This window comes from Rhinatrema bivittatum, chromosome 1, assembly GCF_901001135.1.
Source record: "Rhinatrema bivittatum chromosome 1, aRhiBiv1.1, whole genome shotgun sequence".
NCBI lineage: Eukaryota > Metazoa > Chordata > Amphibia > Gymnophiona > Rhinatrematidae > Rhinatrema > Rhinatrema bivittatum.
In genome coordinates, this window is record NC_042615.1 from 50210612 (window position 1) to 50230191 (window position 19580).

The 19580-nt window shown below is 50.0% G+C and overlaps 1 protein-coding gene across 2 annotated transcripts in view; it reads left to right on the forward strand.

The window, feature by feature from the left end:
* Nucleotides 1–19580, forward strand: part of MKS1 (MKS transition zone complex subunit 1) — a 122136-nt gene that overhangs the window by 53838 nt on the left and 48718 nt on the right. For both annotated transcript variants that reach the window (XR_003857083.1, XM_029604047.1), the window contains exons 11-14: nt 11645–11707; nt 17320–17390; nt 17501–17570; nt 17895–18002. Coding sequence is in view for 1 of the 2 variants with exons in the window: in XM_029604047.1 (XP_029459907.1) it covers nt 11645–11707; nt 17320–17390; nt 17501–17570; nt 17895–18002 (312 nt within the window). In the remaining variant the exon portion in view is untranslated. The remainder of the gene's footprint in view (nt 1–11644; nt 11708–17319; nt 17391–17500; nt 17571–17894; nt 18003–19580) is intronic.

Below are 19580 nucleotides of genomic sequence, written 5' to 3' on the forward strand. Positions count from 1 at the left end.
AATGACTTGCTGGACTCAATTACAATTGAGTTAAAGCAGAGTTGTTTACCTATAACATGTGTTCTCAGAGGACAGTAGGATGTTAGTCCTCACACATGGGTGACATCATCAGATGGAGCCCCGACACAGAAAACCTATGTCAAAGTTTCTAAAACTTTGACTTTCCACACTGTGCATGCCCAGCATGCACTATACCACAAGTCCATGTGGGGGTCCCTCTTCAGTCTTATATCATAGAATTAGACATAAATCAAAAAACAGGAGAAATCCAACTCCGTGGGGTGGCAGGCAGGTTTCATGAGGATTAACATCTTGCTGTCCTCTGAGAACACCTGTTACAGGTAAGCATTCTGCTTTCTCCGAGGATAAGGAGGGTGGTAGTCTTCACACATGAATCCCTATCTACAGGCTAGTCCCCAGCATAAAAGGGGATCAACAGACACCCAAACCAGGTGCCAATGGGCACAATAACAATGCTGTTGGTTACAGAGGGGGAACAACCTGAACCCAAACAACGAGCCCTAGGCGGGAGAGAGTTGGGTTCTACACCTCAAACAGATTCCGAAGAACAGATTGGCCAAACCTACAATTGTGTCAGCCATCCCTATTCAGGCAATAGTGAGATGTGAATGTGAGGCGAGAACACCACATTGCAACCTTGCAGATCTCCATGGGAACTGCTCGCAAATGGGCCACTGACACTGCTATGGCTTGGACAGAATGAGCCTTGACATAATCCCCAAGATGCAGTCCTACTTGGGCATAACAGTAGGAGATGCAATCTACTAGCCAATTTGATAGTGTTTGTTTGGCAACGGCATTGCCCAACCTGTTCCTATCAAAAGAAATAAAAATTTGGGTGGACTGTCTATGGGCTTCTGTCCACTCCAAATAGAAGGCTAAGGCTCGCTTGCAGTCACTGTGCAGGGCTCTTTCACCTTGGTTCAAATGGGGCCTGGGAAAGAATGTTGGCAGAAAAATGGACTGGTTAAGATGGAAGTCCATCACCACCTTAGGCAGAAACTTAGGGTGCATATGCAAGACAACCCTGTCATGATAAAACTTAGTGTAAGATGGATAAGTCACTAAGGTCTGGAGCTCACTGACCCTGCACGCTGAGGTGACCGCCACCAAAAATATGACCACCTAGGTCAGGTACTTCAGGTCATTGGTGTGCAGTGGTTCAAAAAGAGCTTTCATCACTGAGCTAACACCACTTTGAGGTCCCAAGACACAGTGGGAGGCCTTGGGGGAGACTTCAGTTGAAGCAGGCCCCGCATAAATTGTACAACTATAGGCTTATACAGATGGGTGTATCATCTACACCATGGTAGTATGCGCCAGTTGCACTGAGATGAACTCTAATAGAGTTGGTTTTTAAGCCAGCTTCCGATAGGTGTAGAAGGTAATCAGGTAGGAGAATGGATCTAGAGCCTTCTGCTTACACCACACGGAAAAACTCCTCCACTTCAGTGAGTAGGACTTTCTAGTGGAAGGCTTTCTAAAAGCCACCATAACCTGAGATACAGCCGCTTGTGAGATTGAGTGTTAAGAGAATTAACCTCTCAATATCCAGGCTGTAAAGTGACAGGGCCTGGAGATTGGGATGTCACACCCTGCCTCGATCTTGCGTGATGAGATCTGGGGAAGTCCCCAGACTGATCGGTCTCCGGATGGACAACTCCTGCAGGAGTGGAAACCAGACCTGTCTCGGCCAATAAGGGGCTATGGGGGACTAAGTCCCCTTGTCCTCACAAAGCTTCGAGAGAGTCTTTGCCACTAAGGTAATCAGAAGATGCACATACAGAAGACCCTTGCCTCAATGTTGGGCCAGGGTATCTGAGGCTGGTTTTCTATCTGTCCTGTACAGGGAGCAGAACCAAGGCACCTATCTGTTGCAAGCGGATGCAAAGAGAGCCATGTCCGGGCTCCCCCAGAGGTGGAATATCTGATTCGCAACTCTCTGGGCCGGGGATACTCGCGGGGTCTGAAGGCACAACGAGTGGCATAGCCAGAATTGATTTTTTGGGTGGGCACAAGGTTAATATGGATGGGCTGTAGGCATGCAGGTCTACTAGTTGTTTTCTTATTGATAAATAATGCCATATACTGCACCCTAGAATGGCTTTATAAGTAATTTGCAACAGCCATTATGCATCATGTATGAAACTTTAAAATAATTTACCTCAATTATTTCAAGCACTTACCAGCATTAAAAAATTCTTTATTAATCAGAATTTATTTTATATTTATTGCAGTTTATAAATGCACAAGTATAGAAAACAATCAGATCCAATCATGTAATAAAACAAAAATTAATGTATTCTTTCATGAACCATCTTTGCAGAAAACCAGAAATCATCATAAACACAATAAAATATAATTCCCTGTACGTACCAGGATCAGTCCAGACGGTGGGTTATGTCCCCCTCCAGCAGATGGAGTCGGAACAAAGCTTCAGAGGGTGCTGTCTCATAAACCAGTGTACCCTCTGTAAAGCCTCAGTATCTTTCTGACTCCAGCAGATAGGAGTAGGGGAACCTTGGCTTCCCCTGGGTTGAAGAGAGATTTATTCTTTCTCCTTTTCCTTCTGATTTCTTGTGTTGATGGATCAAGTTAATTGGAAAAAAAACCAACTAGTATCAGAGAGCAGGCATTTCCTTTGCTCCTAACTTGCAGACAGTTCTATTTCTCTTTGGGGCTAGCCTGTTTCTTTCCTTCTCTCGGCACAAGCCTGATTCATTGGGGTAAGTCTGTGTGAATTTCTCTCTCTTTCTAGATTCCTTAGAAGCGGCTTTACCCGGGCGTGATAGCTGAAGGTTTCAGCCCCTCCCCCTGCCACGGCCCGACCCGTGGCCCCGAGCCGCCTGCAGAGAGCACGCTGCTCAGTTCGGGGTCGTTTACCCGCTGCCCGCGGCACAGGTTTCCTCGCGACCCCCCCCCCCCCCACTCTCTCCCTCCTGGCTCTCATGCCAAGAGCACACCGATGTTCAACCTGTGGGGAGCCGGGGTCGAGCCTCTCCCGCGAGGGGATATATACAAGGTGCCTCCCTGGTGGGGAGGGCACCTTGCAGCCGACGGGATGGCCTCCATCGCGTGATCAAGCGCGCCCTCATATTCCTGGGTCGGCCCTGATCCCATCTAGGGCGGGAACGGTGGCCATTTTGATTCCAGAGCCAGCCATGCTTTTGCCTGCGGGGAAGAGCTAGAGGATTTTTCACACATACAGCCACCGGTTCTAATTCCGGTTTAGCCCTTGGGCCCCGGTTTTCAGCCTGGGACTCCTCCTGCTATGCCCCCCACCCGGGCCCTTCACCTTTTACCACGGATTTTGTGCTACTCATGCACAACGCTTATCTGGCATGAATGAGCCAGCCTCCAGATCCCACGACAGGACCCCCGCCCCCCAAAGTGCCCAGGGCTGCGGATACCCCTGGGGGGGATGACATCAGGGGCCCCACAAGGGACCTCCCGGGTGCGGCTCGCACTGCCCCCGGTGGAGGGAGTTCTTCCAGTTCCAGATCCCGTCTAGTCGATCCACTGCTTGGTCTGGATGACTCACTGCTCGCGGCACAGATGGAAGGAGACGACCCGAGGGTACTACGGATTTTCCAGCGGGAAGAGTTGGATGCTCTCATTCCGCACATTCTACAAGAGTTAGACATTGAGGCTCCCCAGGACCCACCAGGGCCCACCACCTCAGGAAAGAAGGGGGACCCAGTACTAGCGGGACTTCGTCCCCTGTCAAGAGCCTTCCCTACCCATCCTACCTTCATGCAACTGTTAGCCAGGGAATGGGACGCGCCGAAATCATCACTGAAGGTCAGCAGGGCGATGGAGAAGCTAAACCCTCTCCCCGAGGACTTCTTGGATCTTCTTAAGGTCCCGAAGGTAGACTCAGCAGTATCGGCGGTCACAAAACGTACGACTATCCCGGTCACAGGAGGCACGGCCCTGCGGGATCTTCAGGACCGGAAGCTGGAAGTCTATCTCAAAAGGGTGTTTGAGGTTTCCGCCCTCGGGGTCCGAGCAGCCATCTGTAGCTCCCTCACGCAACGAGTGGGGCTTCGCTGGGTACAACAACTACTGACCTCTCAGGCTCTCCCACCAGAGGAAGCAAGTCAGGCAGACCGCCTGGAGGCGGTTATAGCCTATGGAGCGGATGCATTGTACGACCTGCTGCGAGTTCTGGCGAGGTCTATGGTGTCGGTAGTCTCGGCACGATGCCTCCTGTGTCTCCGCAACTGGTCGGCAGACTCGTCATCCAAGGCACGATTAGGATCTCTCCCGTTTAAGGGGTCATTCCTCTTCGGGGAGGATTTGGACCAGATCATTAAGTTACTCGGTGAGAATGCGGTACATCGTCTACCTGAGGACCGACCCAGATCCTCCAGATCGTTTACTCCCTCCAGAAGTAGGTTTCGCACGCAGCGCCGCTCCCACACCACTGAACAGACGAAGCCTAGGACACCCTCTTCCAGATCTCAGTCGTGGACTCGTTCCTTTCGAGGCCGCAGACCAACTAGGGACGGGGTGGCCCAAGGGGCTCCCGCCAAGTCCTCTCAATGATGCCAGACTGATTCACTCCTCAACCCCCAGGTTCGGGGGGGCGCAACTCACTCTTCTACGAGGAGTGGATCCGCATCACCTCGGATCAGTGGATTTTAGACATCCTAAGGCGAGGTTACGCATTGGATTTTGTAAGACCCCCCCAAGAGACAGGTTCCTCTTTTCTCCCTGCGGAACACCCCACAAGCAGCTTATTGTTCGCCAGACTCTCGACAGGCTCCTGGCTCTCGGGGCTATCATTCCAGTACCTCCCAAGGAGGTGGGCTCAGGACACTATTCAATCTACTTTGTGGTTCCCAAAAAGGAGGGTTCCTTCTGCCCCATACTGGATCTCAAGATGGTCAACAAGTCCCTCAAGGTCCTCCACTTTCGGATGGAGACTCTACGTTCGGTGATCCTGGCAGTCCACCGGGCGGAATTTCTTGCCTCGCTGGACCTGGCAGAGGCTTATCTTCATATTCCCATCCTCAAAGCGCATCAGCGTTTCCTCCGTTTCAAGATCCTGGGTCAGCATTTTCAATTCCAGGCCCTCCCGTTCGGTCTTACGACCGCCCCCCAAACATTCACGAAGGTAATGGTGGTGGTGGCGGCGGCGGCAGCCCTCAGACGCGAAGGGATCTTAGTTCACCCATATCTGGACGATTGGCTCATCCTGTTACCATTTCCAGTACTGGCGGAACTTCCCCCCGATGTCAGCGTCATCCCGCGTCCGGCAGGGTCATTCCTGTGACGCCAGCAGCTCGACTTCTCTCCTCACGGGGCCGGCGTCCTCCGAGGCCATCAGGAAATCCTCCCTGACGCCGGAGGTGAGATCTCGCGCGATTCGCGCATTGAACACGCCCCCTGACGTCAGACGCCGACCAGCTTCAGTTTGCGCAGGAAGAATTGACATTTAAGGAGAGCTTCTTCCTGGGCTCCTCGCTTCGGCCACAGTGCGTTTGGAGAGTGTTTTTGTTGCTTACCGTGCCTGTTGCTTCAGCTTCTGGACCTGGACTGCCTACCTGGATTTCTCTACCTGCTGCCTGCCTACTGGATTTGTTTGCCTTGGTTCCTGTGTCTGCTGCCTGCCCTGACCTGGACTGCCTACCTGGATTTCTCTACCTGCTGCCTGCCTACTGGATTTGTTGGCCTTGGTTCCTGTGTCTGCTGCCTGCCCTGACCTGGACTGCCTATCTGGATTACTCTACAGGTTGCATACCCACGGGATTGCCTCTTCTTGGTTCCTGAGTGGACGATCTTCAGTTCCTTGTGTCTCTCTGACTCAAGGTAAGCAGTCTTCGGCCAACTGTTACTCTGATAAAGTGGCTCCTGCCTAAGATATACTCTTGTTGTGACCGTCACTGCCCGACATCTCCACTCTGCCCACTTTACCGCATTGGCGACTCCCTCCGGGGTTGATGGAAGGCTGGCTGCCGTGGCATCTTTCAGCCGTCCTCATCTGGCGTCCCCGGGCTGGCCCGACGCTGCAATCCGCCATGTTGACCTGATGCCTAGGGGCATGCACGGCGCGGCCCCGTCTCAAGTACCAGAAGTGGCGCGAACCTCAGTTGCGTCCCCCTGAGATGACGACATCCGCTTCAGATATTTAAAGGTCTCTGAATTGCTAACAACTTGAGTTAGCAAGGATAAGGATTCGTTCTATCTACGCTACTCTGCCTCCTCGGACTAACCAGGGGTACCCGCTTTTCGGGGGCCTCGTTCTCTCTTACTTTGTAGGTTGCAGTCTGGAACCATTACTCGCTCCTCGAGGGCCCTCGTTCCCGGACTTCTTCGGAATTCACTTCTGCCTGGAAGTCATCGCTGCCTACTACATCTATGAGTTACCATCGCTTTCTCGGAGCTTTCCCTGGAACCAGGTACTTGCTCCTCGAGAGCCTACTTCATTCCAGCTCCTGGGCTTCTATGAGACATTGTGTGAGTGTTACCATCAGGTTCGGTACATGAACTCTGCATACCCTGCCTACTCACTATATTTCAGTTTCTCTACAGCTCAGCCTCCAGGGATCGCTGTTCCAGTATCTGAGGGACTACAGCCCAGCCGGGCATTCCAGCTCACTACTGCCACCTCTGGTGGTTCAGTATACTGTCTAATAAAAGAACTAGTGTGTGTCTGTCTCCATACTCTGAGCCTGACCGGTGGTCCCTCTCGGGGTCTTCCCCGGGGGCGTGGTCATCTGCCACCGGTCCAAGGATCCACCTACAACTCTCCTAAATAACAACAACTCTTGACCAACCAATCGTCCAGATAAGGAAAACATGTAGTCCTATCCTGTGGATGTGCGCCGCCACCACGGCCAAGCATTTTGTGAAGATCTGTGGGGCTGATGCTAGCCCAAACAGCAACACCCAATACTGGAAGTGCTGTTTTCCCACCACAAATCTGAGATACGTCTGGTGACTGGGAAATATCTCAATGTGAGTGTACGTGACCTTTAGATCAAGGGAGCATAGCCAGTCCCCTTTTTGCAAAAGAGTTATCAAAGTGCCCAGGGAAACCATCTTGAGCTTTTCTTTTTTGACAAATCTGTTCAAGACCCTTAGATCTAGGATGGGACAGAGTCCTCTGTTTTCTTTGGAATCAGGAAGTACCTGGAGTAAAATCCCTGCCCTCTTTGCTCTGGTGGAACAGGTTCGACCGCCCTGGCCATTAAAAGGGAGAAGAGCTCTGTTGGAAGTACCTCCTGATATGTTACTGGCTGCCAAAATGGGCTCAGAAGGCAACTTGGTGGGACATCCAATAGGTTCAACCGGTACCCTTGGTGGAAAATGGAAAGAACTCACTGGTCTGAGGTTACAAGGGGCCACTGGTTCACAAAGAACTGCAGCCTGCCCCTGACTGGCGGATCCATTGTCCCGGGTATGGGCAATTTGAACTATGCTCCCTATGACCCAGTCAAAACTCCGTCCCTGGAGTTGCCTGAGGTGCTGGTTGGGCCTTGGGGGCTCTGCTGTCTGGATCAGCCGCGGAAGCCCTGATGCTGTTGACAGGAGTGAGGGGGTGGAAGATAGTACTTCCTCTGGTGAAAGAAACTTCCTCTGCCCGGATCTCACCAACCTCCTAGCCGAAGAGGACGGGTCTGGAGTTCTGGCGGAGTTCTGGCGGAGAGTTGTTGGAGGGTTTCAAGGTTTTCCTAGAGCTGGGCCACCACATCCCTCACCCTATCTCTGAAGAGATTCTCCCCAGTACACAGCACATCAGCGAATCATTCCTGTACCTCTGGTCTGAGATCAGAGACCCATAAGCCATGCCATTCTGCGGGCGCCAATTCCTGCTGCAGACACCCTTGATGCCGTCTCAAAAACATCATAGGTTGCTCAGACCTTATGTTTCCCGCACTCCAGGCCCTTATGCACCAGCAGCATGAGAGTATCCTGCTGCTGCTGAAGCAGCTGCTCAGCCACCTCCTGCACCTGCTTCCAGATATCATACCAGATACGCATACAGAGGATCCCTCCATGTACCCCCTACTAAAACCACTAGTCACATTACCTTAAGAGATCGAGCCCTCTCCACAGCTGGCCCACTGTTATGGAACTCCATCCCTCCCGATCTCAGACAGGAGCCTTGCCTCCTAACCTTTAGAAAAAGACTCAAGACTTGGCTGTTTATGCAAGCTTTCCCGGACTTAAATTAATGCACCTCGCCATCAACATATCCAACAGAGCAGCTGTACCTCTTCTCCTTGTATATAATTTAGTCTCTGCTAAACTATCTTTATTTCCTCTGATCCCAGTTCAATAGTCCTTGTTAATTGTAACTGCTTTCTTCGACACGTTATTTCTGTTTTTGATGTATTTATTGCACCCCTGTTTATTTGTAAACCAGCATGATGTGATCATTTCATGAATGCCGGTATATAAAAACCTTAAATAAATAAAATAAATAAAATATCCTGCGAGTACAGGCTCATGTAATGCTCTTAAAAAAAACTATGCAAGCAATGAGCATGGCTCCTTGAAACACCTTTCTCCCAAGAGTGTCCATCGCTCTGTTCCTTTCCCAGGGTGCCAAGGAATGGGTCCGAAACCACTTGGCACTCTTGAGAGTGGATTGATCCATCACTGACAGGTGCTGCATCTGTCACTTATCGAATCCAGGAGCCTTCTGGACGAAGTAAACCCCGTCAGCCTTATTAATGGGAAGCACTATGAGAGGGTGTTCCTACACCCTCAGCAGTAACTCCTTAAGGATATCGTGTACTGGGACTGTCACAATCTTCTTAGGAGGCTCCACGAACTGGAGGACTTCAAGCATTTTGTGCCTGGCATTCTCTTCTGCCCTCACAAAACCTACGAAGGTTAAGTTCTCAGTTGGAGACTTCCTTCACTCTTCTGGAGGAAAAGGGTCTGAGGAGAGACACTTAGAGTCATTGGAGGAAGACTCTGGTGTTATTACCCCACGGGTCATAAGGACCCTCATCCTGAAACCAACAGGGGATGGGGCCCTAGGCACTCAGCCTTTGTCCAGAGGTGCAAGCACCAGCAGAGCTGGGGGGACTGCAGACCTCGGCATCTCAGCTGGCCTGGGTGGAACTTCTTTCTCCGAGGAATTGGCAATGGCCACTATATTGACAGGGGGAGGCTGTGGTGCCCCTGCGGGCACCAATGTTGGCCCTGGAACTGACACCAGCTGGGTCGGTAACGCACTGATGAGAGTATTGAGCTTCTCCAACAGCGGTTCTAAGACAGATGGTGCTGCCGGTGCCACAGAACTGATGCCCTGCATTGCTCGATCGAACGCCAGTTGGAGCATTTCCGATGCCAAGACTGACTGGGAGGAAGGAGGGGTCGTCAGATCCTCTTCAGAACCAAGAGGAAGATCGGTGACTGGCATCAGGACCAGTGGAGACCGTCGGGACCTCTGGCACCAATGGAGAACTGGTGCTCCTCGCTAAGGGGTCGCATCGAGGGCAGCACAGCATGAGCTGGCGCATCCCTGTGCCCGGCACCATGCATTGACTGGGATCAATGCCGATGCTTATTCGGCTTCCCTAAATGCTCAACACAGTCTTTCCCTGGTGCCAAGGCCTATGATGACGAACCCGATGTCCTCACCCTGGAGGAGCCCGACGGTGGTTGGTCTTTGGCACCCCTATCAGAAAATGGCACCAACAGTATAGATGGTCCTGCTGATGTCGAAGGCTCTGTATCCATTGGTTTGGCTCTGAGGTCCTTTGATGCCGATGGCTCAGTCTTCTCTGACCCGAAGAGCTGCTCCATCTTATCGAGCTGAAAAAGACGTCCCTTCAGGGGTCATCTGTGCACATTTGCAGAAACCCTGGATGTCATTCGATACCCGCAGGCAGAGGACACATACATCATGGGGGTCCATGATGGACATGGTCCTCAGGCACTGAGGGCACCGCCGGAAACCAGACATGGCCATGATGGGATGAAATAAATGGGGACCAAGATTAAAATCGATGGCAGTAGGCGTCGAAGACCGGCGCACCATAGCACTGCCACCACGGGGGATCGACCATGAAAGGAAACTTACGGATAAACGACGAAAACCCTGACTAGGAACACTAGAGGGAGGACCAAGAAGGACCCGGCATTGAACACAGGCGAAAAAATTGCACACAAAAAAATAAAGCAAAAATGTAAAGTTTTCCAAGGCAGGCCAAAAAGGCCTAAAGTGAGCTCACCAACTATGATGCTACAGCTCTGCAGAAAAAGGGATACTGAAGAGGGGGACCTCATGTGGACACATGGTATAGGGCATGCCCAGTGTGGCAAGTCAAAGTTCTAGAAACTTTGGCATAAATTTTCCTTGTCGGGATGTCGCCCATGTGTGAGGACTACCATCCTGCTTGTCCTCAGAGAAATAAAGATACTTGCCCTGGATCAAATAGTCACTGGAATAGAAAATTAAAGCAGAGGAAGTTTAAATGACTTGTATGAGGTCTCTCAAAATTGGTGACAAAAAAGGATTTGAACTTAAACCCAACAATTCTTAATGTAATTCAAGGTTTTGGCCACTAGGTGTCACTTCCTGCCATTAGTGGATTCTATTCTCCTGCTCACCACCCCTATTTTTCTGTTGTTCTCTATAATTTCAGGTATCTTAGAGATTAGGTTATTAGATGTTAAAACCAGTTCTAAGACTGGTAGAAAAGATGGGCTAGAAAAATCACACTGCACGTCTTAAACCTCTTCTGTGTGAAACAGTTTATTGGATCATGACAAATCACACAAAGAACTCTGGAAATTCAGGCAAGCGATGCACCTGATTTGCATGTGGCATTGAGTATTCCCCACCAACCCCCCCCCCCCCCCCCCCCCCCAAAAAAAATACTCCCTGATTTTACAGGTTTCTTATTGTTGCTGTTCATGATCCCATTATGCTGGTCCCTGGAAGATCTTCTGTTTATGGGACTGATCTTCCATCACAATAGTGGATTAAGATGTTTCAAGCTACTGCTAGAATTAATGCAATGAGACTTGTCTACTTCAGTGTCTTGACATGCCAAAATTAATCCAAAACACCAAAAATGTTGGGAACATGGAATGGCCTTCCAGTAAACCATGATGGAGGCAGAAACAATTAGTGAATTCAAGAAAGCCTGGGATAAGCACAGAGAATTCTTAGTTGCAAAGAAGTGAAGAGAAAGCCAAAGATCAACTGAGGTTTATATCATTATAAAAAGAAGCAAATGGAGCAGACTGGATGGACTTTACAGTTCTTATCTTTCTTCATATTCTGTTCCTAAAACTTAATCTTGACCGAAAAGCTACAGTTGTAGTTATACGTTACATAAATAAATTTAAAAGTGTGTGTTTGGGAGAGAGCACTTCTGTGCTCACATTCCTGGCTCAGAGTTGCCTGCCTGGCCAGTTCTCATTAACTCCATAAGAACATAAGAAATTGCCATGCTGGGTCATCAAGCATCCTGTTTCCAACAGAGGCCAAACCAGGCTACAAGAACCTGGCAAGTACCCAAGTACTTCATGTTTATTTTTTGTGAGCAAACTTCTATAGCCCTAGATTACAATTAAGATTAAACATTAGTTTTTCTTCACTTTTAGTCACGTTCTTAAAGATGCTGCATGCCTTCTGCTCTTTCTCTTTCAGTGTCCGCTCAGGGGTATGAGTTTGATCATCTCTACATTCACTTCTTCATGGAATTGCCAATCCGTAAGTAAATGTCACTAATCCCATGTAGTTTGAATCTAACTCTGCCTTGGGAAATGGTCTCTTGTGGGTCAATACGTGGCTCAAAACCTGCTGTAAAGAAGGTTTTAGATATAAAGAAAGCTTGGGGCCATATATGGAACAATAAGACTATATGGTCGAGATGATCTACATCTTTCTATGACAGGAAAACTGATTCTAAATGATAAAATTCAGGTCATACATTGACAGGCATTTAAACTAGATTGAAGTAGATGTATTTTGAATGTCAGCTTGGCAAATACATAGGATAGTGGGGAATATAAAAGAAATAGTCCACTTTTCTGCAGAAGGGTACAGAAGGAAACCAGGAGAATCAGCAAATAAAGAGAAATAGCTGGAAAGCTATCAGAGAAATGCTTATAGTCTGGGCAATAATGTTCCAGATCTGCAAGCCCCAATGATGGAGGTGGACTTACATCTTGTTGTTACAGAGAAATGGTTCAGTGAATCTCATGAATGGAATATGGCCATACTGGGCTATAACCATTTTAGATAGGAAAATGGGGAGGAGTAGCTCTTTATGTAAAAAGCAATTCCAGGCTCCTAGGGTTTTGCCTCCCCTCCACAGATGGAGCAGAGAAGTTTTGACTGACCTTGTCCTATACCCTGAGGTGCCACCTACAGTCCGTCAGTATTTCTCTGTCTCCAGCAGATGGTGGAAGTGCAAAATCCTACAGTCTGTAATAGTTAAAAAAAAAAAAAAAAACCAAAACAAAACAAAAAAAAACCAAGACAAGTTTAGAAATACCTTTTTCAATTCCAGACAGAAGAGTATCCTTAGCCTCCCAGGGGGTCGGCAGGTCTTGATGGGACCATCCCCCCTGGTATTCGAGGCTGTGTGGAGCTCAGCTGCTGCCCTCCCTGTTGACAGCGTTCGGAGTGATACCGGGGAGTCCAGTTAACTCACCCTGCAGGGAACAGGAACCGGTATCCTGGTGGAGTCAGGTTTGACAAAAAAAAAAAAAAGTGAATAGTTATTCCTTCATTGCTGTCTGGCCTGAATCTCCATTCCCCCCCTTGCTGTTTGGACATCGTTGCTGCCTTTTTTTCTTTTTCCCTTAGCACTTCGGGAGCCGCCGTCTTCCTGGCATTGAAAGCCTTGTGAAGAGGCAAGACAAATTCTGAAGAAAATGAGGAGGAGGAGGAGGAGGAGTCTGAATCCTCCCCCCCACCCCACCCCCCCCCCCAGGGCTCTCCTCTGTCGAAATTGCCAACTCCTCTGACAATCTGGAGGCGGCCTGCTGCAGGGATAAGGAACGGATGCCATTTTGTCCTCCCTTCACGCTGCAGCGCACACAGTGGAGGGGGAAGGGATTTCCCCTTTTTCCTTATCCCCGCAGCAGGCTGCCTCCAGATTGTCGGAGGAGTTGGCAATTTTGACAGAGGAGAGCCCCGGGGGGGGGGGGGGGGGGGGGGAAGGATTCAGACTCCTCCTCGTTTTCTTCAGAATTTGTCTTGCCTCTTCACAAGGCATTCAATGTCAGGAAGACAGCTAGAAAACATTCGGGGGGAAGTTATCTCTCCCACTCGATTCCGAAGTTGGCCAAATGGGGGGTCCCGATCGACAAGAGGCCCAGGCTTCCTGAGGGTGAGGGGGTCACGAAGGCCAAGCGCCCCCTCAGGACCGCGCCTTCATGACCTGTGGGGGACTCCTCCTCTGAGCTGGATGAGTCGAGGGGCAACCCACCATAAGGGATGGACCATGATCTGGGCGACCAGGACCGTGAACTGCAGGACCACGAGCCACAGGCGGCGGGGTCTCCGGCGGTTGAAGGGGATGACCCCAAGGTGGTCCGTCTCTTCCATAAGGACGATCTGGGTCTGCTTATTCCAACAGTTCTAAAGGAATTGGGCATTGAGACCCCACAGGAAGATTCTTGGATGGGAGCTGTTGATCCAGTCATGGTGGGTCTCTGTGGTCCGACCCCCTTTCATCTTTCTGTCACTGACCTGTTTCGTGAGTGAGACATTCCAGATTTAGGTCCGCGGACCCGTCATCCAAGGCGCGGTTGGGCACGTGGCCTTTCAAGGGTAATTTGCTTTTTGGAGAGGACCTTGAGCAGCTTATTAACTCCTTGGGGGAAAACAAGGTTCATAAGCTGCCGGAGGACTGTCCGAAGCAATCTCGGTCGTTTGCGCCCTCCCGTCCTTGATTCCGGGGTCAACGGAGATATGCGCCTCGCTGGCGTGGTGGCTCCTCTAGAGGTTATGCTTCCCAGTCTCAATCTTAGTCCCAGCCTTTTCGTGGGCGTGGCCCTTCTGCGAGGGAGCGTCTCAGCTCGCCACCCCAAAGCCAGCCCCACAATGAAGTTCGGTTGACCCATTCCTCGGTCCCCTTTCTGGGTGGTCATCTCTCCCTGTTTTTCGAGGAGTGGGTCAAAATCACGTCGGACCAGTGGGTTCTCGAGATTGTCTGAGACGGTTACGCTTTAGAATTTGCTCGAGACCTACCGGACCTCTTCGTAGTTTCTCCTTGCTGCTTTCTCAAGCGGGAGGCGGTGGACCAAACACTCACCAGGCTTCTGAGTCTGGGCAGCATTGTCCCAGTTCCGGAGGAGGAACCTGGCGCCGGCCAGTATTCCATTTACTTCGTGGTACCCAAGAAGGATGGTGCCTTTCATCCGATCTTGGACCTCAAGAGGGTCAACTGGGTCCTTAAGATCCCACATTTTTGCATGGAGATCTTGAGAGCGGTCATCGCAGCGGTTCATCCCAGCGAGTTCCTCGCCTCTCTCGATCTAACAGAGGCCTACTTCCACATTCCGATTCGCCACGATCACCAGAAGTATCTTCGCTTCCACATCCTCAACCGGGATTTTCAGTTTTGGCGCTGCCCTTTGGTCTGGCCATCGCGCTGTGCACCTTCACCAAGATCATGGTGGTGGTGGCGGCTGCCCTCCGCTGAGAAGGATTCCTGGTCCACCCCTATCTGGATGACTGGCTCGTGTGGGCCAAGTTGGAGAGTCGCTGCCGGCAGGCGGTAGATCGGGTTCTAGCTCTCCTCGCCTCCCTCGGGTGGATAGTCAATTTTCCCAAAAGCAATCTTCAGCCTTCCCAGGTGTTGGGATTTCTGGGGGCCCGCTTCGATACTAGGATCGGCAAGGTGTCCCTACCTTGCGCTTGGGCTCTCAAACTTATCGACCAGGTGTGAAACCTTCTCTTGCTCCCTCTCCCGACTGCGTGGGACTACCTCCAGGTTCTGAGCTCGATGGCCTCCACCATCGACCTAGTCCCCTGGGCGTTTGCGCATATGCGACCATTACAGAGAGCTTTGCTATCCCGTTGGCAGCCGGTGTCGGATCAGTTTCACATGGTTCTCCCGCTTCATGGCGACCTTGCGTAATGCCAAGGCCAACAGGTTCTTCAGCCGCTGGAGAGAGCACTGTTCGGAGGGAGTGGATGCTCTAGCTCTCCCCTGGCCAGCAGACATCCTTCTCTACGTGTTCCCTCCGTGGCCTCTGGTGGGAAAAGTTCTCCGAAGAATAGAACTCCACCAAGGGCCAGTGGCTCTGGTAGCACCCGAATGGCCTCGCAGACCGTGGTTCGCGGATCTCGTCAACCTGGCGACGGAAGGACCTCTCTGGCTCGGCCATCTTCCTCGTCTGCTTCGGCAGGAGCCCATATTTTTCGACCAGTCCGATCACTTTTGTCTAGCGGCCTGGCTTTTGAACGGAGATGCCTGAGGTGTAAGGGCTATAAGGAGGAGGTTATCTCCACTTTACTGCGGGCTCGTAAGCAGTCGACTTCTTTGGCTTATGTACGCATTTGGAAAGTTTTTGAGACCGTTTGTGCGGAATCGGGGGGTCTCGGCATGCTCCGCTCCGGTTTCGTTGGTACTTTCCTTCCTCCAGATGGGTCTCTCCAAGGGTCTTTCCTTCAGTTCCTTGTGCGTGCAAGTCTCCGCTCTCGGCTCTCTTCTTGGAAGGATCGAAGGTCATCCCTTAGCGGGCCACCCAGACGTGGTTCGGTTCTTGAAGGGCGTCAAGCACCTGCGGCCGCCCGCTCATTCCACTTGTCCGTCGTGGAGTCTTAATCTCGTCCTTCGGGCTCTCTGTGCGGCTCTGTTCGAACCCCTCAGTCGGGCTATGGTAAAGGATCTCACGCTCAAGGCAGTTTTTTTCGTTTCTATCTCTTCCGCTCGGCGGGTTTCAGAGATCCAAGCGTTGTCCTGTCGGGAACCTTTTCTGCGGTTTTCCGATTCAGGAGTCTCTCTCAAAACGGTGCCTTCTTTCTTGCCGAAGGTCGTTTCCGCTTTCCATGTCAACCAGTTGGTGGAGCTTCCAGCGTTCTCTCAAGAGGAGATTGCGGGTACCGCTGGGGGTGACCTTCTCAGGCTTGATGTTAAACGCATTTTACTCCAGTATTTTCAGGTTACTAATGACTTTCGGGTCTCGGATTATCTTTTTGTCCTCTGGTGTGGTCCAAATCGGGGCAAACCGGCTTCTAAGATTACTATTGCTCGGTGGTTGAAGGAGGCAATTTCCTCGGCCTATTTTTGTCAAGGTCGGGCAGTTCCTGAGGGCCTAAAGGCTCATTCGTTGCGTTCTCAAGCTACTTCCTGGGCGGAGAGTCAATCGGTTTCTCCGCAAGAAATCTGCAGGGCCGCTACATGGACGTCCCTGCATACTTTAGCTCGACACTACTGCCTGGATGTGCAAGCACCGGTTTTTGGTTCTTTTGGTCGGCAAGTGCTTCGAGCGGGACTGTCTCGGTCCCACCCGGTTTAGGGAAGCTTTGGTACATCCCACTGTCTTGACTGATCCGGGTACGTACAGGGAAAGGAAAATTAGTTCTTACCTGTTAATTTTTGTTCCTGTAGTACCACGGATCAGTCCAGACGCCCTTCCCTGTTTGCTCTTTCACGTCGTCCACTCGAAGCTTTTCCTACAGATATTCGGATGCCAGTACTGTATTCTTCTCTTCAGAACACCGGAAGCATTGGTTTTGATGACCAAGTATATGCAAGAGCGTTTCTTTCTACAGAGTTCCTTAAAAGGTTGTAGAGTTACTCAATTGAGTTTTGTAGTTACTTGCTTGATCTTGTTCTTTGTGTTTTTTTTCTGCTTTGACAATGGTTATACTGAAGGGCTGCAGGGTAGGCTCTGTCCTGATGTAGGATACCTTTCAGTTTTGGTCTGTCTCCATCTGCTGGACAGGAGGCTCAACCCACGATTTGGACTGATCCGTGGTACTACAGGAATGAAAATCAACAGGTAAGAACTAATTTTCTTTTCTGTGATGTGTGATTGGATGATAATGTTAGATAGCACCATTTGTGCACTTGTCACTATACAAGATAATTTACATGGTTAACAGCTGCTGTCCCAAAGATCTTAAAATCAAAGCCTGAATGCATTAAGGGACTTGGCTGAGTGTCACAGTGTAAGTGGATAGGGAAGTAATGTGAAGTCTTTAGGTTCTGAAACCCCCTTGTCATTGCTGTTCCGCTCATCTTTGCATGGGATAAGTGTGATCCTGTGACACTGTGTCATCACAGGTCTAGAAGTACAGAAGAGTGACAAGATCCTGGTGGCATGTCATGTTACCTCGTTGTCCTTTCCTTTTCTTCTTAGGTTGGTCGAGTCCAGCATTCCAGCAACTCTCAGGAGTAACGCAGACATGTGCCACAAAGACCCTGGACAAGGTGAGGGCTAGAGCAGAGAGGGAGAAGGAGGCCATTCTGTGATGTTGCAGCAGATTCTAGTCACGTGTTAGGAACGCGGCGCTTACAAGGACTTTTTTCCTTCTTCCCAGGACAGTGTGGCATACTTCTCCTATCCCTTTAACTTTGAGGCTTTCTTCACACAAGAGGATGAATCTGAGGGTGCGTCTCTGTGAGAAGGGCTGGACTCTCAATAAGGCCATACCTTGTGTGGTGAGCCCAGTACTGAGGCACATTGGCAGAGCTGTGTCTGGGGATCTCAGGACTGGAAAAGCAGGGAGCGCTGTTGTTCAGGATTAGGGTGCATTAGCAAAGCTGTGCATGCAGATCTCAGTAATGCAGTAGCAGAGGTGTTGCAGATTGGGACTGGGGTGCTTTAGCAGAGCCTTGTGGGCAGGTCTCGGCACTGAAGTAGTGGGTAGTGTTGAAGATCAGTAAATGAGTTACCTGCTCTCTTCATTTGACCCTTTTGCCCTTTGCTCTCAGGTTCTCTTCCTCAGTGGCCTGTGCTGTACTTTGAGGTGCTCTCTTTAGATTTCTGGCACAGATATCGTGTGGAGGGCTATGGATCTCTCGTGCTTCCAGCAACTCCAGGTAAAATTCCCTATGTGGAATCCAGAGAGCTTTGCCCTGCTGAACACTGAGCATATTGTTTTATCTGTTTTTATTGTACCTAATATTTTCTCCATTCCTAGGCCCAAAAAAAAAAAAAGGAGGAGGAATCCTACTAACCGTAAAAAAAGAATTCAACATGACACACCAAATTTCCGCCTAAAATTGAAATAGACCTCTTTAAATCCCCATCCCTGCAAATCTGTTTAATTTTCGCCCCTCCAGGAACTCTTGACAACAACCCCTCGTCCTTTATTGAATATATTGCCAAAAACATTTCCATAGACACTCCAGCAATCATTCTAGGTGACCTGAATCTACATGTTGACAGTTCACCTCAAACCCCCTCATGCAATGTCATTCTTGAATCCTTGAACGCATTAGGCTTCAAGCAGACCATCAACTTCCCAACACACAAAGCGGGTCATACCCTTGACCTAATTTTTACCAATTCCCAGATTCAGGTAGACCTCCCATCTGGTACACCCATCCCCTGGTCTGACCACTACCTCATTAGAACCTCCTGTTCCTTAAAGAAGCACCCCAGCTTCCCTAACTCAGGCAACACCATACATTACAGAAAAACATGTAAAAGAGACTATCACATCTCGGCACTTTTTAACACACTAGACAACCTAGATCTTTCAAATCCAGATGCTGCCCTATCATGGCACAACATTACAAATACTGTAGCCAACAAGATCTGCCCTTTACAATCAAGACAATTAAACCCACAGGATAACAAAATAAAAAACCCTTGTTCCCTATATGTACAAGGATAAGTCCAGACCGCTGGGTTATGCCTCCCTTCCACCAGATGGAGTCAGAGAAAAGCTGAAAGGCACCTCCCATATAACCTGGTGTGCCACCTGCGATCCCTCAGTATTTCTTTGACTCCAGATTGAGAGAGCATAACCTGCGGTCCTGATCATCTCTAAATTTGGGAGGGTTCCTCTTACAGGTTTGGTTTAAACTCAAGGGAGAATCCTCTGACTAGATCAATTCCTAGGGATATCAAAATAAATAAATAAATAAATAAGTAGGACACAAACAGGCAAGGCAGGGCATTGCCCTACAGCCATTTCCCGGAGAAAGATTTTGTTCCCTAACCCGGTGAGCTATAAGGGGGGAGGATTTACCGGTGGGCCGGTCACTCTGCCCCTCCTGCAGAGAAGTAGCATCCCTCTGAGGCAGAGCTTTTCCAGAGAAGTTTAAAATTCCTCTGATGAACCAGTGTCCTGGTGGCTCAGGGAGGTTGTTCCCCTGAGTTGGGATGGCTGATTAAAGTTAGTAAAAAAAAAAAGAAGTAAGACAATTTATTTTTTTTAGGTAGATAGTGTTTTTATTTCTGTCCTTTCAATACGAACCTTTTGCGGCCCTTGCCTGTCTTGATCTCCCAGGACTCCGGAAGAGGTGGCTTGTCACCCAGCTGATTTCGCGTGCTTTTGCCATGCCGCGGGGTGCTGTTTGCACTGCATGTGGAGAGCCGGGGTACCGGCTCTCCCGCGAAGGCCTCTGCTCCTGGTGTATCCCCGGGGGCGAGGGGCCTTCGCAGTGGCC